This window comes from Oncorhynchus nerka, linkage group LG16 (assembly GCF_034236695.1).
Source record: "Oncorhynchus nerka isolate Pitt River linkage group LG16, Oner_Uvic_2.0, whole genome shotgun sequence".
Classification (NCBI taxonomy): Eukaryota; Metazoa; Chordata; class Actinopteri; order Salmoniformes; family Salmonidae; genus Oncorhynchus; species Oncorhynchus nerka.
Genome location: NC_088411.1, coordinates 6,070,845 through 6,094,332, shown reverse-complemented (window position 1 = coordinate 6,094,332; position 23,488 = coordinate 6,070,845). Strand labels below are relative to the sequence as shown.

General features: G+C 42.1%; 1 protein-coding gene across 1 annotated transcript; it reads left to right on the top strand.

The window, feature by feature from the left end:
- Window positions 1-406: 406 nt before the first annotated feature.
- On the top strand, window positions 407-20,573 carry LOC115143940 (26S proteasome regulatory subunit 8-like). Its single transcript, XM_029684419.2, has 12 exons — window positions 407-478; window positions 1,053-1,124; window positions 1,247-1,316; window positions 1,690-1,787; window positions 1,898-1,954; window positions 2,230-2,460; window positions 2,876-3,002; window positions 3,321-3,511; window positions 12,109-12,207; window positions 13,201-13,311; window positions 14,642-14,728; window positions 20,373-20,573. Exons 1-12 carry the CDS (start codon window positions 452-454, stop codon window positions 20,424-20,426), a joined length of 1,224 nt encoding a protein of 407 aa, XP_029540279.1. The 5' UTR covers window positions 407-451; the 3' UTR covers window positions 20,427-20,573.
- Window positions 20,574-23,488: the final 2,915 nt, after the last annotated feature.

The following is a 23,488-nucleotide window of genomic DNA, read 5'->3' as shown; positions in this document are numbered from 1 at the left end:
ATACATAATTGGAATAGACAAGCCAGTCTGTTTAACTGATAAGTCGAAAACCACACCCTCAATGCCAGTCTCTTTGAAATGCAATCAAAACTGTTAAATAATGTTTTATCTATATTATATATTGCACACTTATTATACACTATTGATATAGCTACAGTAATATGGTACATCAGGCCAACTCAAAGGACCATGCAAATGGATTTTACAATATTCAACATATCTGTTTCTGGCATAGCTTCTCCAAATAGATAAGGTATTGCAAAAAGGACAGAAATGGAGCATACACTTACTTTGAACATTATTAGCAAAATTTCAGTTGCATTTTACTGTACTATACCTCCAGTACAGCAGGTGTCAGTAATTATCCCATGTTAATTGTAGAACATTTAATGAAGAAGACGTTCCTCTGTCGGAAGTACCCCTTCATCCAACGGAAGTTTAGAATTTCAAGATGGCGCTGGAAGGAATGGACCATAATGTAAGTGATTTCGTTGTCTTTATTATGACTATCACACTTTTGAGAAATTGTTGTAGATAAGGCATTGATTAGACACTGAACAGTGTGTTCTGTAAAGTTGGTGCTCGTCAGAAGACGGTTGAACTGTTTTGAATGGACCAAAACGGTCTGTCAAAAATAGACAACCCTGCCAGTTTGCTGTCTCATTGTAAGCTACTTTTAGCTAGCTAGCTAGCTAGCTAACTGTTAGCTTTCTACCTAGTTAATCGAATTAATTATGTTTGTTTCAGTGACATTCCTTATTTTTGTGACTATGCATAACTTGGTATAAGTTAAGTATAATGGACAACAAAAAAAATAGCTAGTTAAGTAACGTTAGCTAGCTAATTTAGTTAGCCGCTAGTATGACATTTTTGTCAGTAAACTGGTAAAAATCTTATCTTAAGCTAGTCGTCTTTCTAGATAGCTAGTTAGGCCTATAAATACACGTTAGTCACCTTGATGTTAATTATCTAGCTAACGTTATATACATTGTGTACTTGACAACTGTCCAACAACTATCTCAGTTATTGAACATGTATCGGTGTATTTGCAGATGGAGATGGAGGACAGTAAAGGTGGTTCTGGTCTCAGGCAATACTACCAGTCCAAGATAGAAGAGTTACAGGTAAGCAAACACAGGTTTTAATCCAAATGTACTAGCTAACGTTACATGTTGCCTGTTGACACCGTAGTGACACTACTAATACAACTGTCAAGCTAAGAAGTAACTGGTCTCTCTGCCTCCAGTTGACAGTGAATGACAAGAGTCAGAATCTCAGACGTCTACAGGCTCAGAGGAATGAACTCAATGCAAAAGGTAGGAATTATGGTTGTCTATCCAGAACAACAACAGCTAAACTTCTCTTCTAAATAGCAGTGTAGCTAACTAGATAGTAGTTAATTCATTGTGACAAAGCCTAAAGTTCAAGCCCCTGAGCTGACAAGGTACAAATCTGTCGTTCTGCCCCTGAACAGGCAGTTAACCCACTGTTCCTAGGCCGTCATTGAAAATAAGAATTTGTTCTTAACTGACTTGCCTAGTTAAATAAAGGTTTTAAATTAAAAATAAATATTGTAGCAATAATTGTGTGGATTATAAATTGTCAGTGCTATGTCGGACTACTGTAATTTGATTGCACTCAGGAACATGCACATTATGAATTGTTCAAATCTATTTGCTTTGTCCCCAGTGCGTCTCCTTCGTGAGGAGCTGCAGTTGCTACAGGAGCAGGGTTCCTATGTTGGAGAGGTGGTGAGGGCCATGGACAAAAAGAAAGTGCTGGTCAAGGTGTGTATGAAGCTTTTTTTTTTTTTTGCTGAAATGTAACAAACTTTTTCGGTGGTAAACTGTAGTTGCTCTTAGATGTCATTGGCAGTCTACTGTACTATTGTGTCCAGGTCCATCCAGAGGGAAAATTTGTGGTGGATGTGGATAAGAATATTGACATCAATGATGTAAGTATGGACACATTGTTGTTGATATTTCACCACATTGTGGAGAGAACTTAATGTTTCTATGTACAAAGGTAGATCTATCTGTGTACAGTTCAGACTATCAACACACGGGAACCATATTTTAACCACATTCATTTGTTTTTGTCAAATTGGAATAAGTGTTAACAAAATTCAGTTGAAAAGCAAAAAATATCCAGATCCTATCCAGATGGCTGGACAGAAGATTATTATTCATGAATGTATGCACTGATTAACCCCGTTGCCCATTCCAACAGGTTACTCCAAATTGCCGCGTGGCACTGCGCAATGACAGCTACACCCTTCACAAAATCCTGCCCAACAAGGTGGACCCGCTGGTCTCCCTCATGATGGTGGAGAAAGTGCCTGACTCCACCTACGAGATGATTGGCGGCCTGGACAAGCAGATCAAGGAGATCAAGGAAGTGATTGAGCTGCCAGTCAAGCACCCAGAGCTCTTCGAGGCTCTCGGCATTGCGCAGCCCAAGGTGGGTAGCCCAAATGGAATAAATCCCTTATTGTTTTCTTTCTTAATTCAGATGTTGTATCATCTGTATATGTTAACCACTCTTACAATGTAAAGTCAAACAATTACCTTTTGCATTTGAGTTTACTTTATAAGCATATAGAGTAGGCAATGTCTGAAAGGGATGCAACACTCCAAAATCGACCTTTTGTCAGACCTTTTCATACGTTGTTGGCAGTGCCCTAAGGTCTTGTTCTGGTCATGTCTCATAGCATTCATCACATAAACCTCAACAGTCTTGATTGCCAGAAAGAACAGAAAGTGTCACCAGTTAATTCCAGCATAATCATCCTAAAATACATGATGAAATTTGAGATGCACTCTGTGTCATGTCTCTTAGGTTGTCTAACCCCCCTTGTTGTGTGTCTCTCCACCAGGGTGTGCTGCTGTACGGACCCCCAGGTACAGGGAAGACCCTGCTGGCCAGAGCTGTGGCCCACCACACTGACTGCACCTTTATCAGGGTGTCCGGCTCGGAGCTGGTGCAGAAGTTCATTGGAGAGGGTGAGTCATCAATGGTCAGCCATTTCGGTTACCATTCGACAGGGTTCCCAACCGTGAAGTAATTTCGGTAATAACAAGGAATTACAGTAAGGGAATTCCAGAATCAAGGAGATATGTTTTGCTGCTTCCATTCTCCAAATAGCTGCTTTTTAGCTCAAGCATGTTTAAGTGCATTTCACTACATTTTCATGGAGAACCGCAATGAGGGAAAGTAGTGGGCTAAATGTCTCTCACCATGCGTAAAACAGAAGCTGTTATTATAAGTATTTCACTCGCATCACGCTGCTGGCTGAAACCCTGCTCTCTTCCCCATCCCAGGTGCCCGTATGGTGCGCGAGCTGTTCGTCATGGCCCGCGAGCACGCACCCTCCATCATCTTCATGGACGAGATTGACTCGATCGGCTCGTCACGTCTGGAGGGTGGCAGTGGGGGCGACAGCGAGGTGCAGAGGACCATGCTGGAGCTGCTGAACCAGCTGGATGGCTTCGAGGCCACCAAGAACATCAAGGTGGGTGACTCATACACCACTGTCATCTTTATAATGCTTTATAAATTCTACTCTACAATAAAACTGGACACTTATATAACACCACACACACAGTCTACACCCTTACTTAATTTGTATGCTATTACTCTGCTACACCACTCTTGACACCACTTTCTCTGCAGCTTTTCTCCACTGATTTCAATCTGCAGCTCTCCTGTCAGTACTGTCTGACAACACTTTCTTTCCACTGCTCACCAATCAATCACACGCTAGATATTCTTTTCTCTATTCACTGTCCTCCCACCCAGTCTAGCACTCAACAACCTCTTAATCTGTATTTGCATGTTCTCTGTGATGGTACAAATAGACAAAACAACCAGTATTTTTTTAAAGACAATTCTATAGAAATTAGCAATAAATGCAGATTACAAGTATTTCATTGTCTAAATGTGATAAATCAAATAGTAGTACAGTTAAAAAATATATATATTTAGAAAATACCAATGTGTTTAAAATCGATACGTTTGATGTTTAAAGACTAAAAGCAGCTATGTCCATGTTGAGCAGTTCAGTGCTTGGCCCTCCATCTCTGAGGCTGCCTCAGATTCCAAGCTGATGTCCACATCTAACTAGGGCAGCTTAATCCTGCTGCTCAGGTCCAGGCTGTATAGCGGTGGGACTGGCCAGAGGCATTGGCCAGCACGGAGTCCACCGTTGAGTGGTAGATCTTCTGGGACGCTGTGACCTTTGATCCTCAGGACCTTAGAACTGCCAGCGGGATTCCTCTCTGGGGATGCTGGATGGTGAGGATGGACCGAAAGTCTGAGAGAACGGCAGCGTTTTTGACGAACCTGACCTCCAAGGGCTCCGCGAGCTCCTGCAGGCTCTCTTCCTGCTCCACCTCCCTCTTCCTCCTCTCCTGATGCTAGAGGGAAGGAGGGATGAATGGACAGAGAAAGAAAGAGTAGGTCAACACCACACAGGATGACAATCAGACCCTTAACACTATCAAAGGGGAAATTGTGTTCCTCTAGCAGTACAGTACTCCGTGTACAAAACATTCAGGACAGCCTCAATTCATCAGGGCATAGACTCTACAAGGTGTCAAGTGTTCCATAGTGATGCTGGCCCATGTTGACTAATGCTTCCCACAGTTGTGTTAAGTTGGCTGGATGTTTTTTGAGGGGTATTCTTTATACACCCGAGTAACTGTTAAATGTGAACAATCCAGCAGCGTTGCGGTTCTTGACACACTCAAAACGGTGAGCATGGCACCAAACCCCTTTTTAAAGCCTGTTGTCTTTCCCACTCTGAATGGCACACACAGACAATCCACGTCTCAATTGTCTCAAGGCTTAAGTAACTTTCTTTAACCTGTCTCCCCTTCATTTACACTGAAAGTGGATGACATCAATAAGGGGACATGGCTTTCACCTGGATTCACCTGGTCAGTCTATGGCATGAAAAGAGCTGGTGTTCCTACTGTTTTTGTACACTCAGTGTATGTATAATACAGTGACATGCCTCTACCTTTGCCATGAGAGAAAAGTCTTTCAGTGAAGAACGTGACTGAGCTGGGCCTGGGGACAATAGAATTAGGAATTAAAATGAATCTTGTTATGGTGGTCCTAAGGTCGGCAATGTTAGTCAGGGAGTTGGTTAACAATGGTTTGCCAGTGCTTTGATAAGATGGTGTTAAACTATGAATGTGAAGAATGTATATGCACTGTATGTGTGTTAGCTAGCCAGATAGTTTTAGCGGAATGATTCCATGAATTCTTCAAATTAACTGCCAATCTGCCAACATCCCATTCAAACAATGCAGTCAATCCACAGCTACACTGGTTCAAATCAGTTGATGCTAGGACAAGTAGAACATGAAACAAATACTGATATTGTATCATATAATAGCACTCACTGCTTTCCAAGAAAACATTTAGCCTGTTAGCTTGGGTTTAGGGAATTGCCATTGTTTGTTTTATTTTTTTATTTAACCTTTATTTAACGATGCAAGTCAGTTAAGAACAAATTATGACGGACGACGCTGGGCCAGTTATGTGCCACCCTATGGGACTCCCAATACCAGCCGGTTGTGATACAGCCTGGATTCGAACCAGGGTGTTTGTAGTGACGCATCTAGCGCTGAGATTCAGTGCCATAGATCGTTGCGCCACTCGGAACGCTCAACCTCGGCCAGAGCGTCCAGTGTGCGCTCTGAACACTCCGAGAGCGAAACGCTCTGGATTTACGTAGTCCCAGAGCTCTTTCTACTGCTTTGTATAATGCCCACATGTACCTGGATTTGAAATGTGTCCATTTCTTGAGCAAATCTCTAAATAAAATGCACAGAAATTGGCACAGTTGTAAAAGCAAGACCACTCAAGACTATAGTATAACGTTAGGATTCATCTTCCTATCATATGTTTCTAATTCTGTTCAATTTACAGAACAAATGTTGTGTGGAGTAGCTGGGAGTAATTTGTGTTCAGATGTGTTAATTCCCTAAACCCTTTGTCTTAATGTTCTTGCAATCTCCAACCTACTTTTCCCACACTGCAGTCTTTTGTCTTCAGAAAGTATTCATACCCCATGACATATTCCACATTTTGTTGTTACAGCCTGAATTCAACATGGATTAAATACATTTCTCACCCATCTACACACTACCCCATAATGACAAAGTGAACATGTTTTTAGAAATGTTTGCTAATTTATTCAAATTGGAGAAATATCTAAATTACATAAGTATTTCACACCTAAGTCAATACTTTGTAGAAGCACCTTTTGGCGGCGATTACAGCTGTGCAATATTTGCCCATATATTATTTTAAAAATTCTTCAAACTCTGTCAAGTTGATCGTTGCTATTAAGCCATTTCCATGCCTTGCTATAAGATTGAAGTCTAAACTGTAACTAGGCCACTCAAGAACATTCAATGCTGTCTTGGTAAGCAACTCCAGTGTAGATTTGGTCTTGTGTTTTACGTTATTGTCCTGCTGAAAGGGGAATTAATCTCCATGTCTGTTGGAAAGCAAACTGTACCAGGTTTTCCTCTAGGATTTTTCCTGTGTTTATAGCTGTATCCGTTTTTTTTTCATCCTAAAATAAACTCCATGGTCCTTGCCGATGACAAGCATACCCATGCAGCCGCCACCCTGCTTGAAAATATTAGGATTTGCACGCCGTTATGTGTTGTTGAATTTGCCCCAAACATGACACTTGGTATTTAGGACAAAAAGGTTATAGGTGTCTTATTGCAAACAGGGTGCATGTTTTGGAATATTTTTATTATTATTCTCTACGGGCTTACTTTTCACTCTGTCATTTAGGTTAGTATTGTGGAGTAACTACAATGTTGTTGATCCATCCTCAGTTTTCTCCTATGACACTAATCCCTGAGCAGTTTCATTCCTCTCTGGCAATTGAGTTAGGAAGGACACCTGTATCTTTTGTCGTTACTGGGTGTATTGATACACAATCCAAAGTCTAATTATTAACTTCATCATGCTCAAAGGGATATTCAGTATCTGCTTTTTATTATTTTTACTCATCTACCAATCGGTGCCCTTTGCGAGGCATTGAAAAACCTCCTTGGTCTTTGTGGTTTAATCTGTGATAGAAATTCACTGCTTGACTGAGGGACCATGCAGATAATTGTTATGTGTGGGGTACGCAGAAGTCATAAAAAAATGTTAGCCACTATTACTGAACACGGAATGAGTCCATGCAACTTATGATATTTGTTAGGCACATGTTTACTCCTGAACTTTAGGCTTGCCATAACAAAGGGGTTGAATACTTATTGACTCGAGACATTTCAGTTTTTAGTTAATACAAATTTAAAAAATACACAATTCCACTTTGACATTATGGCGTATTGTGTGTAGATCAGTGACACAATATTGATTTAATACATAAATTCAGACCATAACACAAATGTGGAAAAAACGGAAATATCACTTTTACATAAGTTTTCAGACCCTTTATTCGGTGCTTTGTTGTTGCAGCGATTACAGCCTTGAGTCTTCTTGGGTATGACGCTACAAGCATGGCACACCTGTATTTTGGGAGTTTCTCCGATTCTTCTCTGCGGATTCTCTCAAGCTCTGTCAGGTTGGATGGTGGAGCATCACTGCACAGCTAATTACAGGTCTCTCCAGGGATGCTCGATCGGGCTCTGCCTGGGCCACTCAAGGACATTCAGAGACTTGTCCTGAAGCCCTCCTGAGTTGTCTTGGCTGTTTACTTAGGGTTGTTGTCCTGTTGGGAGGTGAGCCTTCTCGCCAGTCTGAGCGCTCTGGAGCAGGTTTTCATCAAGGATATCTCTCTACTTTACTCTGTTCATCTTTGCCTCAATCCTGACTAGTTCCCCAGCCCCTGCCGCTGAAAAACATCCCCACCGCATGATGCTGCCACCATGCGTCACCGTAGGGATGGTGCCAGGTTTCGTCCAGACGTGACGCTTGGCATTCAGGCCAAAGAGTTGATTTTTGCTTTCATCAGACCAGAGAATCTTGTTTCTCATGGTCAGAGTCCTTCAGGTACATTTTGGCAATTTCCAAGTGGGCTGTCGTGCCTTCTGAGTGGTTTCCGTCTGGCCACTCAACCATAAAGGCATAATTGGTGGAGTGCTGCAGAGATGGTTGTCCTTCTGGAAGGTTCTCCCATCTCTACAGAGGAACTCAGGTTCTTGGCCACCTCCCTGAGCAAGGCCCTTCTCCCCGATTGCTTAGGTTGGCTGGACGGCCAGCTCTAGAAAAGTCTTGGTGGTTCCAAACAACTTTAATTTAAGAATTACGTGGGACCTTAATAAAGACGGTTGTGCCTTTCCAAATCATGTTCAATTGAAAAACCTGTTTTGCTTTGTCATTATAGGGTATTGTGTGTGGATTGAGGATTTTTATATTTAACATTTTGTATTTAATCCATTTTAGAATAAGGCTGTAATGGAACAAAATGTGGAAAAAGTCAAGTGGTCTGGATACTTTTCGAATGTACAGTATATAGATAAGAAGGGCATACCAAAGAAGCCAATAGGGAGAAGGTGAATAAATACACCTCTGCTATCTTCAACCAGGATCTCAACGATCACTGCCTCATTGCCTGCGTCCGTAATGGGTCCGCGGTCAAACGACCACCCCTCATTACTCTCAAATGCTCCCTAAAACACTTCAATGAGCAGGCCTTTCTAATCGACCTGGCCCGGGTATCCTGGAAGGATATTGACCTCATTCCGTCAGTATGGGATGCCTGGTTGCTCTTTTAAAAGTGCTTTCCTCACCATCTTAAATAAACATGCCCTCTTCAAAAGATGTAGAACTAAGATCAGATATAGCCCTTGGTTCACCCCAGACTTGACTGCCCTTGACCAGCACAAAAACATCCTGTGGCATACTGCATTAGCTTCGAATAGCCCCCGCGATATGCAACTTTTCAGGGAAGTCAGGAACCAATATACTTGGCCAGTTAGGAAAGCAAAGGCTAGCTTTTTCAAACAGAAATTTACATCCTGTAGCACTAATTCCCAAAAGTTTTGGGACAATGTAAAGTCCATGGAGAATAAGAGCACCTCCCCCCAGCTGCCCACTGCACTGAGGCTAGGAAACACTGTCACCACCGGTAAATCCACGATATTTGAGATTTTCAATAAGCATTTTCTACGGCTGGCCATGCTCCCCACCTGGCTACACCTACCGGCCAACAGCTCTGCACCCCCTACAGCAAGGCCCCCCCCCTTTTCTCCTTCACCCAAATTCAGACCGCTAATGTTCTGAAAGAGCTTCAAAATCTGGATCCCTACAAATCAGCTGGGCCAGACCATCTGGACCTTCTCTTTCTAAAATTATCCGCCGAAATCGTTGCAACCCCTATTACTAGCCTATTCAACCTCGCTTTCGTATCATATGAGATCCCCCAAAGATTGGAAAGCTGCCGCGGTCACCCCCTTGCAGTCATCCCCCTCTAGACCAAACTGTTAGACCTATATTCATCCTGCCCTGCCTTTTCTAAACATTTTGAAAGCCAAGTTAACTTCTTACGGGCACATCCCACCTGGCCAACATCCGGTGAAATTGCAGAGTGCAAAATTCAAACTACAGAATTATAAATATTTAACTTTCATAAAATCACAAGTGTAATACATCAATAAATCCTAACTTCTTGTTAATCTAGCCTCTGTGTCAGATTTCAAAAAGGCTTTACGGCTCAAGCACACCATGCGATTATCTGAGGACAGCGCCCCGCATACAAAAGCATGAAAAACATATTTCAACCAGGCAGGTGCGCCACGAAAGTCAGAAATAGCGATATATAAATGCCTTACCTTTGATCTTCTTCTGTTGGCACTCCAAAAGGTCCCAGATACATCACAAATGGTCCTTTTGTTCGATAATGTCCTCCTTTTATATCCATAACTCAGTTTACCTAGCGCGCTTCAGTCAATAATCCACCCAGTTTCCCTCCATCAAAATGCATACAAAATGAATCCCAAACGTTTCTAATAATAAACTTTTCCAAACAAGTCAAGCAGCGTTTATAATCAAACCTTAGGTACCCTAATACGTAAATAAACTATCAAATTTAAGAAGGAGAATCATTATTGTCTTTACTGGAGAAAAATACCAAAGAACGCGCTCTCTTCCACTTGCTTGGAAACACTACAGCCAAAATGGGAGCCACCTAGAAAAAACTACAATTTCTGGCTCATTTTCCCCAAAAAATTAGACATCTAGGAACTGCAATTTGGGACGATTTCGCCTTATAATAAAAGTGACAGCCATTGAAAACAGTGGTAGGCTGAATATTTTTTTTGGGGGGGGTGGTTTGTCCTTGGAGTTTTGCCTGCCATATCAGTTCTGTTACACTCACGGACATTATAACAGTTTTTTAGAAACTGTAGAGTGTTGTTTATCCAAATTTACCAATTAGATGCATATCCTAGCTTCTGGGCCTGAGAAACAGGCTTTTCATCCGGATGTGAAAATACTGCCCCCTACCCAAGAGAGGTTAACAAAGAGATCACCAGCCATTTCGAATCCCACCGTACCTTCCCCACTATGCAATCTGGTCTCCGAGCTGGTCATGGGTGCACGTCAGCCACGCTCAAGGTCCTAGACCTTCAACAAAAGACAATACTGTGCAGCCTTCTTCACCGACCTGGCCAAGGCTTTTGACTCTGTCAATCACTGCATACTTATCGGCAGACTCAACAACCTTGGTTTCTCAAATGACTGCCTCACCTGGTTCACCAACTACTTCTCAGACAGAGTTCGGTGTGTCAAATCGGAGGTCCTGTTTTCCGGACCTCTGGCGGTCTCTATGGGGATACCAAAGGGTTCAAAACCTCGGGCCAACTCTTTTCTCTGTATAAATCAATGATGTTGCTCTTGCTGCTGGTGAGTCTCTGATCGACACCATTCTGTATGCTTCTGGCACTTCTTTGGACACTGTGTTAACAAACCTCCAAACGAGCTTCAATTCCATACAACACTCCTTCCGTGGTCTCCAACTGATTTTAAATGCTAGTAAAACTAAATGAATGCTCTTCAACCAATTGCTGCCCGCCCGCCTAGCGTCACTACTCTGGAAGCTAGGCAGAATATTTGGACAATTACAAATACCTAGGTGTCTGGTTAGACTGTAAACTCTCCTTCCAGACTCACATTAAGCATCTCCGATCCAAAATTATACCTAGAATCTGCTTCCTATTTCGCAACAAAGCCTTCTTCACTCATGCTGCCAAACATACCCTCGTAAAACTAACCATCCTACTGATCCTCGACTTCGGCGATGTCATTTACAAAATAGCTTCCAATACTTTACTCAGCTACTCTACTCACTATCACAGTGCCATCCGTTTTGTCACCAAAGCCCCATATACTACCCACCACTGTGACCTGTATGCTCTCGTTGGCTGGCCCTCGCTACATATTCATTGCCAAACCCACTAGCTCCAGGTCATCTATAAGTCTTTGCTAGGTAAAGCACTGCCTTACCTCAGCTCACTGGTCACCATAGCAACACCCACCCGTAGCACGGGTATATTTCACGGTCGTCCCCAGAGCCAACACCTGCTTTGGACGCCTTTCCTTCTAGTTCTCTGCTGCCAATGACTGGAACCAATTGCAAAAATCACTGAAGCTGGAGTCTTATCTCCCCCTCTAACTTTAAGAATCAGCTGTCAGAGCAGCTTACCGATCACTGTGCACAGCCCATCTGTAAATAGCACACCCATCTACCTCATCCCCATATTGTTAATTATCTTCTTGCTCTTTTGCACATCAGTATCTCAACTTGCACATCATCATCTGCGCATCTATCACTCCAGTGTTAATGCTAAATTGTAATTATTTTGCCTCTATGGCCTATTTATTTCCTTACCACCCAAATCTTCTACATTTGCACACACTGTACATAGATTTTTATGTTGTGTCATTGACAGTACTTTTGTTTGTGTAAGTCTGTTGTTTTTGTCGCACTGCTTTGCTTTATCTTGGCCAGGTCGCAGATGTAAATGAGAACTTCTTCTCAACTGGCCTACCTGGTGAAATAAATAAAATAAAGCTGAATAAGACCCAAAGGACTAATATTGTATGTTAAATGTGTTTTTACTCCCTCAGGTCATCATGGCCACCAACCGTATTGACATCCTAGACTCTGCCTTGCTCCGACCCGGCCGCATCGACAGGAAGATCGAGTTCCCCCCTCCCAATGAAGAGGTCAGTACAGCCCCATATTTATTTTTTTTGCCCCTAAAACATTCTGTGTTTATCAATATATGAGTCATACGTTTATTTTAGTGTCAATCTCGTCATAAACACATTTGATTTACTTCAATTCAGCCCACAACTGGCATCAAAGTAATCATCAATTCTGAGCGCAGCACCACGAGACCTAGTCGTAATGCCCATGGTCAATTTGGTTTGACATTCGATATCCCTATGGGGCTAGCTAGGGGCCATCAATAAATTACACTGTACATGGGTCAATGTTTTTAACTGTCAACTCCAAATTTCAATGGCTTAACCTCAAACCAACTCTAAATTGTAGAAATTCATCTACAAATATTGAAAGCATTTGAGACAACTAAAAGATGTGCAACATGAAAATATTATTGACGGCCCCTAATTAGCCCCAGAGATAGACTATCCAATGTCAAACCAATTTTGCCACAGTCGCACACCAGCCAGCTGAAGCTAATTGAAGAAGTTGACTAGCACTAGCTATACTAGGTGACTTCAAGACGTAAGACCTGGTTAGACTGTTTCAAGTTATCTAGAAGGGTAAGTGACTATAACTGCGTACTGTTTTGTCAGGGTGGCTGTACAAAAGCTTGCCACATGTGAACACACAAGACAACCACATTAACCCCCCCTCATTCACGGTAAATGCTGCATATGTCGGCTCAATTGGAAATTAACTTTAAATGTCAAGCACACTATAATGCTGATTGAATTGAATTGAATCCCCGCCTCGGTATGGCAAGACAGCACAGTGCAACATATTTAGACTGTTGGTAGTAATGATTACATCTGTTGGTGTTCTGTACCATTTGTTAATTTACAAAATAAATGATTTAAATGAAGGATTTATGCCAATGAGTCTAGTCCAACATCTTTACGGTCTCCTCACACAGATATTTTTGTATTTGCGTTGACACTTATTCAGCTTCATGTAAGCAGCTTGCTACTACAGTGTCTGCTCCCCCTTAGGCCCGTTTGGACATCCTGAAGATCCACTCAAGGAAGATGAACCTGACGCGTGGAATTAACCTGAGGAAGATTGCAGAACTGATGCCTGGAGCCTCTGGGGCTGAAGTTAAGGTAATAGACTGAGACGCACAGTTTGGAATGGGGCCCACCAAATGAAGGCTAGCACAGACAGTTCAGTGTATGAGGGGTTCAGTGTATGATGTGTAGTAGGGAAAACTTTGGCCCCGTCCAGAGATGACCCCTACCCCACAGTTGTGTAGATCTGTTTGTTTCACCATTGTACATTTTACATTTTGTAATGGTTCATTGTAGTGGATACATGTCCAACTGGGCTTGACATTTACGGTGTATGTAGAATATCAGGAGAGAATAACCACAGACTTGATACTCCACAAGTTATGGAATGGGGCCCACCACATTAGGGCTAGCACATGCACAAAGGAAGAACATGTACAACTAGGGCTGTGGCGGTGACCATATTATCAGTCATGACCGCAGTAAAATTCATGATAATATCCTCTCATGCACTCTGGACATGTGTACCCAACTCGCTAAAGATCTTCAAGTTGCTAATGGATGGTACTGAGGGCTATATTGTCACTCTAACCACTCTGACAACAATGCAGATGCAGTCAAATCACAAACACTTATCATCAAACCAGTATGTGCTTTTAAAACTCACCTCACCGTGATTGATCAATATGAAGAAAAGTTCGACAACAGGTTGAAACTGAGTGGAAAACATAGTTGTTGAGGATGTTGTTTCAAAGCCTAACAATGAAATGGACAGCGCTTTCTAAGTTGATGATTAGTGAAACTCAACCATATACATATTAGAGCTTATGCAAACACATAGGCCTATATACTGCATGAGCTCAAGCCCGAAAAAAAACATGAATTAAAATAATGGTTGTGCTGTTATAGCCTACCACATATTAAACACAGCAAATCACCTACAAAAGTAGTGAACAACTCATTCTAAAATCATGGTCGTTAATATGGAGTTGGTTCCTCTTTGCTGCTATAACAGCCTCCACTCCTCTGGAAAAGCTTTCCACTAGATGTTGGAACATTGCTGTGGGGGCTTGCTTCCATTCAGCCATGAGCATTAGTGAGGTCGGGCACTAATAGTCAGTGTTCCAATTCATCAAAGGTGTTCAATACGGTTGACGTCAGGAGGCCTGGAGATTCAAAACTTGTTTATGTTAATTGACTAAATTACCATGAGACCGGCATTCTTTTGCATGACAAATAAACGTCTGACAAAATGTCATGACCGCCACAGCTCTATGTACAACGAGCCATCCTGAAACATCCCCTAGTCCAGGGATTGGTAACCATGTTCCTGGAGTGCCTTAGTGTTTGACCACTGTCGGTCTTACTTACTTTTTCTTATATCACCATGGATAAACCTTTGTTTCTGTTCCATCTTATTCCTCAGGGTGTGTGCACCGAGTCAGGGATGTACGCCCTCAGGGAGAGGAGAGTGCACGTCAACCAGGAGGACTTTGAGATGGCTGTCGCCAAGGTAAGTCTTCTATCAATGTTACTGTCTTAACACTCCAAGAGACAGTTTGTCTCTATTTTACCTCTAGCTCCCTTTTGTCCATATTATCCCGAATGTAATCAATACTACACTGAACAAAAATATAAATGCAACATGCAAAGTGTTGGTCCCATGTTTTGTGAACTGAAATAAAAGATTTCAGAAAGATCCCATATGCACAAAAGGCTTATTTCGCTCAAATGTTGTGCACAAATGTTTATATCCCTGTTAGTGACCATTTCTCCTTTGCCAAACCACCTGACAGGTGTGGCATATCAAGAAGCTGAACATTACACAGATGCACCTTGTGCTGGAGGGCAATAATAGGCAACTCTAAAATGTTCAGTTTTTATTCACAACGCAATGCCACAGATGTCTAAAGTTGAGGGAGCATGCAATTATTATCTGACTGCGGGAATGTCCACCAGAGCTCTTTCCAGATAAGTGAATGTTCATTTCTCTACTATAAGCTGCCTCCGGCGTAGTTTTTTAAAAGAATTTTAGCAATCTGTCCAACCAGCCTCACAACCGCAGACCATGTGTAACCACGCCAGTCCAGGACCTCCACATCCGGCTTCTTCACCTGTGAGATCATCTGAGACCAGCCACCTGGACAGCTGATGAAACTGTGGGTTTACACAACCGAAGAATTTCTGCACAAACTGTCAGAAACAGTCTCCGGGAAGCTCTTCTGCGTGCTCTGTGTGCTCGTCGTCCTCACCAGGGTCTTGACCTGACTACAGTTCGATGTCGTAACTGACTTCAGTGGCCAAATGCTCACCTTCGATGGCCACTGGAAAAGTGTGCCCTTCACGGATGAATTCCAGTTTCAACTGTACCGGGCAGATGCAGAGCATAGCGTGTGTGGAGTCGTGTTGCCGAGCGGTTTTCTGATGTCAACAGAGTGGCCCATGGTGGCAGTGGGATTATGGTATGGACAGTCATAAGCTACGGAAAATGAACATAATTGCATTTTATCGATAGCTATTTGAATGCACAGAGATACCGTGACGAGATCCTGAGTCTCATTGTTGTGCCATTCATCTGCTGCCATCACCTCACGTTTCAGCATGATAATGCACAGCCCCATGTCACAAGGATCTGTACACAATTCCTGGAAGCTGAAAATGACCCAGTTCTTCCATGGCCTGCATATGTCACCCATTTGAGCATGTTTAGGATGCTCTCGATCAACGTGTACGACATCGAGTTCCAGTTTCCGCCAACATTCAGCAACTTCGCACAGGCATTGAAGCGGAGAGGGACAACATTCCACAAGCCACAATCATCAGCCTGATCAACTCTATGTGAAGGACATGTGTCGCCCTGCATGAGGCAAATGGTGATCACACCAGATACTGACTGGTTTTCTGATCCATGCCCCTACTTTATTCTATTTTTAAGTCATCTGTGATCAACACATGCATATCTGTTTACCCAATCATATGACATCCATATATTAGGGTCTAATGAATTTATTGCAATTTCCTTATATGAACTGTACCTCAGTAAAGTCTCTGCAATTGTTGCATGTTGCGTTTATTTTTGTACAGTGTAGTTACTCTTGATCAGAGATTTTGTATAAAATAAAAATGATATATACTGGTCCCAGATCGGTTTGTAGTCTTTCCAACTACTATGGTCATTGGCATGAAAAACAGTTTGACACGTGACTATACAAAGCTCAAACAGATTTTGGACCATCTTGTTAGCATGTCAATTGCATTAATATAATACAAAAATCCCCATAAAAATCAGTGTTTAAGTTGGATTTATTTTAGTTTGAGTTTTTATTTTTTTTACTTGGACAGTGCACATTAATCAACGTTTCAGTAAAATTGCCGGTTTTAGCCAGCCGGCTAATTTTCAACCGCAGTCCCTGGGCAGGTTATTAAAAACAATTACACTGCGTCTCAATCCACTGCACCGATGTCAGCCTTCCACGTCTGCGATGGCAGGTGGCAGAGCTACAGTTCTGTTTGTCAGATCAGGAGACATTCCAGAAATCTGTCTTTAGTGTTTTGCTCTACGACCCCCACAGGACTCGTCTGAAGTCAGTACCAACTACTTCTGTCTGTAGCGACTGTTGTTGCGACACCAGATGTTTTAGTTGGATACCAGGTTTAGTATCATAATACTCAATATCTTAACGATACTCAATATCAAAACGATACCACAGCAACAAAATAAGAACTGTGGGGCTTTAAAAAAAATGTTTTTACATTGAGCAATATGTTGGTAACTGGACGAACAAGTAGAATATCTACTCTATTACACTTCTTACAAAAATACACCACCATGTTAAATAACAGAAGAATACCATCAATTTTCCTTATGCAAAACCATTCAGAGCAGACAAAATAATGGAACAATTACATTATATGGGTTAATTTGTTAATCTGTGGCCATAATATTTGGTCAAATGGCATTCATTACAGCTCATTCATTTAATGTATTCAATTAAGTTTAGTTCCAAAACGACAAACACTTTGAAGCTAATTTCTGAAGCTTCTATATTGCAATAGACATGTAGTCTAAATGCCTTAATAATACAATGCCATTTACACACAATACTACGATTCCCAGAGTGCATTTCACTTCAGAGAGTGCAATGCGCCTTCCAGGGCTGGCTACTGCTAGCAAGCCCAGACAAACACAAAGTAGTTCAAATATATTGCTGTGAAGTTGAGTGCATTTCACATTACTTTTGGGTTGTGTAATCATAATGCTCATATGAATGTCATGCAGAATATATGTTCATGTCATTGTCACTCAAATGATTCCCATTTAGTGGAAAAACGACAACGTTACAATGAATGTAATGTGTAAAATCAAAATCAACCTCCCTTGCACTGCTTTGTTACACCTTTTTGTTGTTTCTGTGGTTTGGCCCTCATCTGCTCTGTAATCAACATATTCCCATAGTTTGCTTCTTTAGCCAGTTTTGTAAACCAGCTGCGGGCATGGTGGTAAGGTGTTTTCGTTAGAAGAGAGTGAAAGGAGGATACCTAGTCAATTGTACAACACTGCGTTCAACTGAAATGTGTCTCTTACTTTTAACCCAGTCATGCTGCCTGCATTTTCTCTGGCTTGCTTCTCACTGTGTTAGCTGCATGTGCAAGCGCATCCTTGTAGCCCCCTTGAAGATTCAAAAAATTACTAGACTCGATCCTCTAAATCCGTATATGATGTGAGACACATGACATAAGTACCAAACGTTTTTTCATGTTTTAGTATCGGAAAAAGTACAGATGTTTCAGTATACATTGCAACCCTATGGAAGCGGGAGACTCACAAACACAATGGTGTTCTCTCCGTGTTGCCCCCTACAAGTGTCACAGGACTCGTCTGAAGGTAACCCGATACCAGTTTAAAAAAGATTGGAAGTATGGAAGTAGTTTTGTGTCAACAAAAAGGGGTTAAATGTGTCAAAATATATATTTCCTGAGCTTTCTTGTATCTCCTAGATATAGGACAGATATTTCAAAACCTTAACCTTCAAAACCTTATTTTTTGACTGTCTGTTTTACCATGTATCAATGTGTTATTCCGTTCATTTCTATGGGCTATAGCCAGTGGTATAAAGTACGACCAATTTGTTCACATATGCAACAAATTTGGTCGCATATGCAACAAAATATTTTGTGTGACCAGGAAAAAAAATCTCCCAGATAATTGTTCTAAAGATAATTCTCCGCTGTACTGTTGTTTCTGATTGTCCTAGAGGGAAAAAGTCAGTGCAAATTCTATGTCACCATTATAGAGCGGAAACAGCTTGCTTCTAGCACACGCCCGTGTAGTTTTAATCTGGGCTGTTAACGACTCGGGTGTCGTTAACCCTTTTGTTTAAAAACGTTTCAGTCATTACATCATTGGCTTGCTAGCTAATTTGACCACATTACTGAGGGATTATAAGGCTGTAACAATCTACACAAAATGCCCCATATGCAAAAACAGGTTTAGAAATTTTTGCAAATGTAAAAAAAAAAAAAAAAGTATTCAGACCCTTTCCTATGAGATTTGAAATAAAGGTCAGGTGCATCCTGTTTCCATTGATCATCCTTGATGTTTCTACAACTTGATTGGAGTCCACCTGTGGTAAATTCAAATAATTGAACATGATTTGGAAAGGCACACACCTGTCTATATAAGGTCCCACACTTGACAGTGCATGTCAGAGCAAACACCAAGTCATGAGGTCGAAGGAATTATCCGTAGAGCTCCGGGACAGGATTGTGTCGAGGCACAGATCTGGGGAAGGTTACCAAAAGATGTCTATAGCATGGAAGGTCCCCAAGAACACAGTGGCCTCCATCATTCCTATATGGAAGAAGTTTGTAACCACCAAGACTCTTCCTAGAGCTGGCCGCCCGGCCAAATTAAGCAATCGGGGTAGAAGGGCCTTGGTCAGGGAGGTGACCAAGAACCCGATGGTCACTCTGACAGAGCTCTAGAGTTCCTCTGTGGAGATGGGCGAACCTTCCAGAAGGAAAACCATCTCTGCAGCGCACCACCAATCAGGCGGAAGCCACTCCTCAGTAAAAAGGCACATGACAGACTGCTTGGAGTTTGCTAAAAGGCACCTGAAGACACTCAGACCATGAGAAACCAGATTGAACACTTTGGCCTGAATGCCAAGTGCCACGTCTGGAGGAAACCTGGCACCATCCCCACGGTGAAGCAAGCATGCTGTGGGGATGTTTTTCAGCGGCAAGGACTGGGAGACTAGTCAGGATCAAGGCAAAGATAAACAGAGCAAAGTACAGAGAGATCCTTGATGAAAACCTGCTCGGGACCTCAGACTGGGGCGAAGGTTGACCATCCAACTGGACAACGACCCTAAGCACACAGCCTTGAGTGGCCCAACCAGAGCCCAGACTTGAACCCGATCGAACATATTTTCAGGAAAGACCTGGAAATAGCTGTGCCGCAATTCTCCATTCCATCCTGACAGAGCTTGAGAGGATCTGCAGAGATGAATGTGAGAAACTCTCCAAATACAGGTGTGCTCGTAGTTCCATACCTTTGAAGAATCAATGCTGTAATTGCTGCCAAGTGTGCTTCAAAAAAGTGCTGAGTAAAGGCCCTGAATACTTATGTAAATGTTATATTTCAGTTGTATTTTTTATAAATTGGGACAACTTTCTAAAAAACGTTTTTTGCTTTGTCATTATGGGGTATTGTGTAGATTGAAGGGGGGGGGGGGCAATTTAATATATTTTAGAATAAGGCTGTAACGTAAAACAAAATGTGGAAAAAGTCAAGGGGTTTGAATACTTTCCGAAGGCACTAGGTCTACAGGATATCAATGATAATATCAATGAGTGTACAAATTTTTATGTAATTTATCTCAATATGAAAATAGTGCTTTTACACAGTAAAGAAACTCAATATTCCACAAATGACTTTGTAATTTCAATGACTGGTATTTGTATCAGCATTTCAGCTTTTATAATAAACATGTCTTTACATTGTAATAAACTAAAGTTTTATACTTTTAGGGATTGAAATGGACAGACCCTTTTCCCCAGAGTTTGTTATTTTGTTGATCACTGATTTTTAATTTGGCTCCTTATGATGAGGTCCATTATCACTGGCTAACGACCCCTGCCCTGTGTCTTTCCAGGTGATGCAGAAGGACAGCGAGAAGAACATGTCCATCAAGAAACTCTGGAAGTAGACCTTTGGGATTTTTTGGGACCCGAACGCAGATATTTACCTGCAAAGTCAAACATGTATATTTTTACTCTTTTGTTTTAAGATTGGTTTATAATTGTTACCCAAAATTAAGTCTAAAATAAAATGGTGTCTCCCCACTGAGAAACAAGTCCCCCATTTCCATTTTTTTCCCACCCTCTTCTCCTGTAGCCTGATCCAAGGTCTGTTTGTGCTTGGTAGCCTACACAACTATAGGAGTTGGCTATACAGGCTCTCTCCCCCCGCATTCAAGGTAAATACTGCAGATGTTGGCTCAATTGGAAATGACCTTTTTAAATGTCACGCGCTATATACAGCCTGGTTTCTGATTGAATCCCGGCCTGAATAAGGAATAATCCTCTTAGCAGAATTCCAGGCGTTTTTATCTTTTCTTTCCTCGATTCCTTGTCCCATCTTCTCGCCACTCTCATCCAATAGATCTCATCCATTGGTTTGTGCAGGGCCTAGTAGAGCCCTATGCTGTAACAACAAGTCGTGAACCACTTTTTACACGCCCGAAAACCACATCTTAATGCAAGGTATAACCGGGGCTAGAAGGTCAATAACAAGTGAGGCCAAATAAACAGGGTCACCTTGTATATTTATGGAAGAGATTTTCTTGGATGGTTTGGTTAAATTTGAGATCTCACAATCAGTCTGTTATTTTTCTTACTATTAATAATTGATCATTTACTAATCTATCTTCATCTTGTCGACATGTTTCATTTAAATCAATACTGATACTTACTAGATTAATCTACATATTCTAGATTATTATAGAGGGTATAGCTCTGTTAATAATATATATGAATAGTATATACACTAGGTTTTCAAGACCATTGTCCAACATGCTTTTTCATGGTCGTCACATTGCCAATTAGGATTAGGCCTATTATGCACTACAAGCCCAGCCAGTATCCACAACTCTCAAATTGCACAGAGAGACAAAATAAATTAAGTAAACTGGACAAGCTCATGCAATGAGAAAGAATGAGCAGTACAATTTTTTTTTTTAAACAGTCCACACTGCAAAATAATTGATCGAGGTAACAACATCCAATACTTCTGATCCAACTTGAAATGGCAACGACAAGTCTCACAAACAGACGTCCATTGTCAAGAGCTAAGCAAACCCACGCAGTTTAAATTGATTCCACTGTATTCACTTGAGTCACCACCGATAGCTGTTCACCTTGTGGAAAGGTCCCATTCCCAAGTTCCCTCTTTAATCTCCACTCATCTTAATGTCCGTTTGCCACCACCAACACCATCACTCTGGCAGTGGTGGTCTCGTGATTTAGCGTAAATGCATGTGATTTTGTTCTGGTTTCTGAGATTATGGCAGAGAAACACTTCAGTCCAAATCCATTCCTATTATCTCAGTCACCAGCTAGTTTCCATGGTGTACAGTAATGGAGCTTTATTGTATTATAATAGCCCCTCTGTAGCTCCAGGGATTGTATGCTAGGTGGTTTGGACCCAGTGGACCTCACTGTCCTCCCACTGTCAACTGCATTTATTATCAGGGGGGGGGGGGGGGGGGGGTCAAAATCAAAAGTAACAGTCAGTATCTGGTGTGGCCACCAGCTGCATTAAGTACTGCAGTGCATCTCCTCATGGGCTGCACCAGATTTGGCAGTTCTTGCTGTGAGATGTTACCCCGCTCTTCCACCAAGGCACCTGCAAGTTCCTGGACATTTCTGGGGGGAATGGCCCTAGCCCTCACCCTCCGATCCAACAGGTCCCAGACATGCTCAATGGGATTGAGATCCTGGCTCTTCGCTGGCCATGGCAGACACTGACATTCTGTCTTGCAGGAAATCACGCACAGAACGAGCAGTATGGCTGGTGACATTGTCATGCTGGAGGGTCATGTCAGGATGAGCCTGCAGGAAGGGTACCACATGAGGCAGGATGTCTTCCCTGTAACGCAGAGTGTTGAGATTGCCTGCAATGACAACAAGCTTAGTCCGATGATGCTGTGACACACCATGACAGACCCTCCAAATCGATCCCTCTCCAGAGTACAGACCTCAATGTAACGCTCAGTCCTTCAACGATAAATGCAAATCCGACCATCACCTCTGGTGAGACAACCGCGACTCGTCAGTGAAGAGCACTTTTTGCCAGTCCTGTCTGGTCCAGCGATGGTGTGTTTGTGCCCATAGGCAATGCTGCCTTACAACAGGCCTACAAGCCCTAAGTCCAGCCTCAGCCTAGTATGGACAGTCTGAGCACTGATGGAAGGATTGTGCGTTCCTGGTGTAACTCTGGCAGTTGTTGCCATCCTGTACCTGTCCCGCAGGTGTGATGTTCGGATGTACCGATCCTGTGCAGGTGTTGTTACACGTGGTCTGCAACTGCGAGGACAATCAGCTGTCTGTCTTGTCTCCCTGTAGCTCTGTCTTAGGCGTCTCACAGTATGGACGTTGCAATTTATTGCCCTGGCCACATCTGCAGTCCTCATGCCTCATTGCACCATGCCTAAGGCACGTTCATGCAGATATGCATCTTTATTTTGGTGTTTTTCAGAGTCAGTAGAAAGGCCTCTCTAGTGTCCTAAGTTTTCATAACTGTGACCTTAATTGTCTACCGTCTGTAAGCTATTAGTGTCTTAACAACCATTCCACAAGTGCATGTTCGTTAATTGTTTTTGGTTCATGGGAAACAGCATGGGAAACAGTGTTTAAACCCTTTACAATTAAAATCTGAAGTTATTTGGGTTTTTACGAATTATCTTTGAAAGACAGGGTCCCTAAAAAGGAATGTTTCTTTTTTTGCTGAGTTTACATGGGTGCTGTCTAAGTCCTCCTTTACTAGAACCCGGTCGATTAGGTGGCCATAACCCTCGACCGACTGCCTCATCTCCTGAAGGTCCTCCTAGCCATGGAACAGAGAGTGAGCGGAGAGCGAGAGATTCAGGAGTATCAGATGTTTTAAAAGTATTGTTTTTACTGTAGCTACTGGAAACACTTGAGTAACTGAGGATTACAAAGTGTATTGAAACTAGGGGCTTCCACACAGGTGTGGTTCCTGGGTTAGGTC

Coding starts and splice junctions, on each gene's coding strand:
- LOC115143940 (XM_029684419.2), top strand. CDS start 452: ATGGCGCTGGAAGGAATGGACCATAAT. Junction 479..1,052: donor TGGAAGGAATGGACCATAAT/GTAAGTGATTTC, acceptor GTGTATTTGCAG/ATGGAGATGGAGGACAGTAA. Junction 14,729..20,372: donor TTGAGATGGCTGTCGCCAAG/GTAAGTCTTCTA, acceptor GTGTCTTTCCAG/GTGATGCAGAAGGACAGCGA.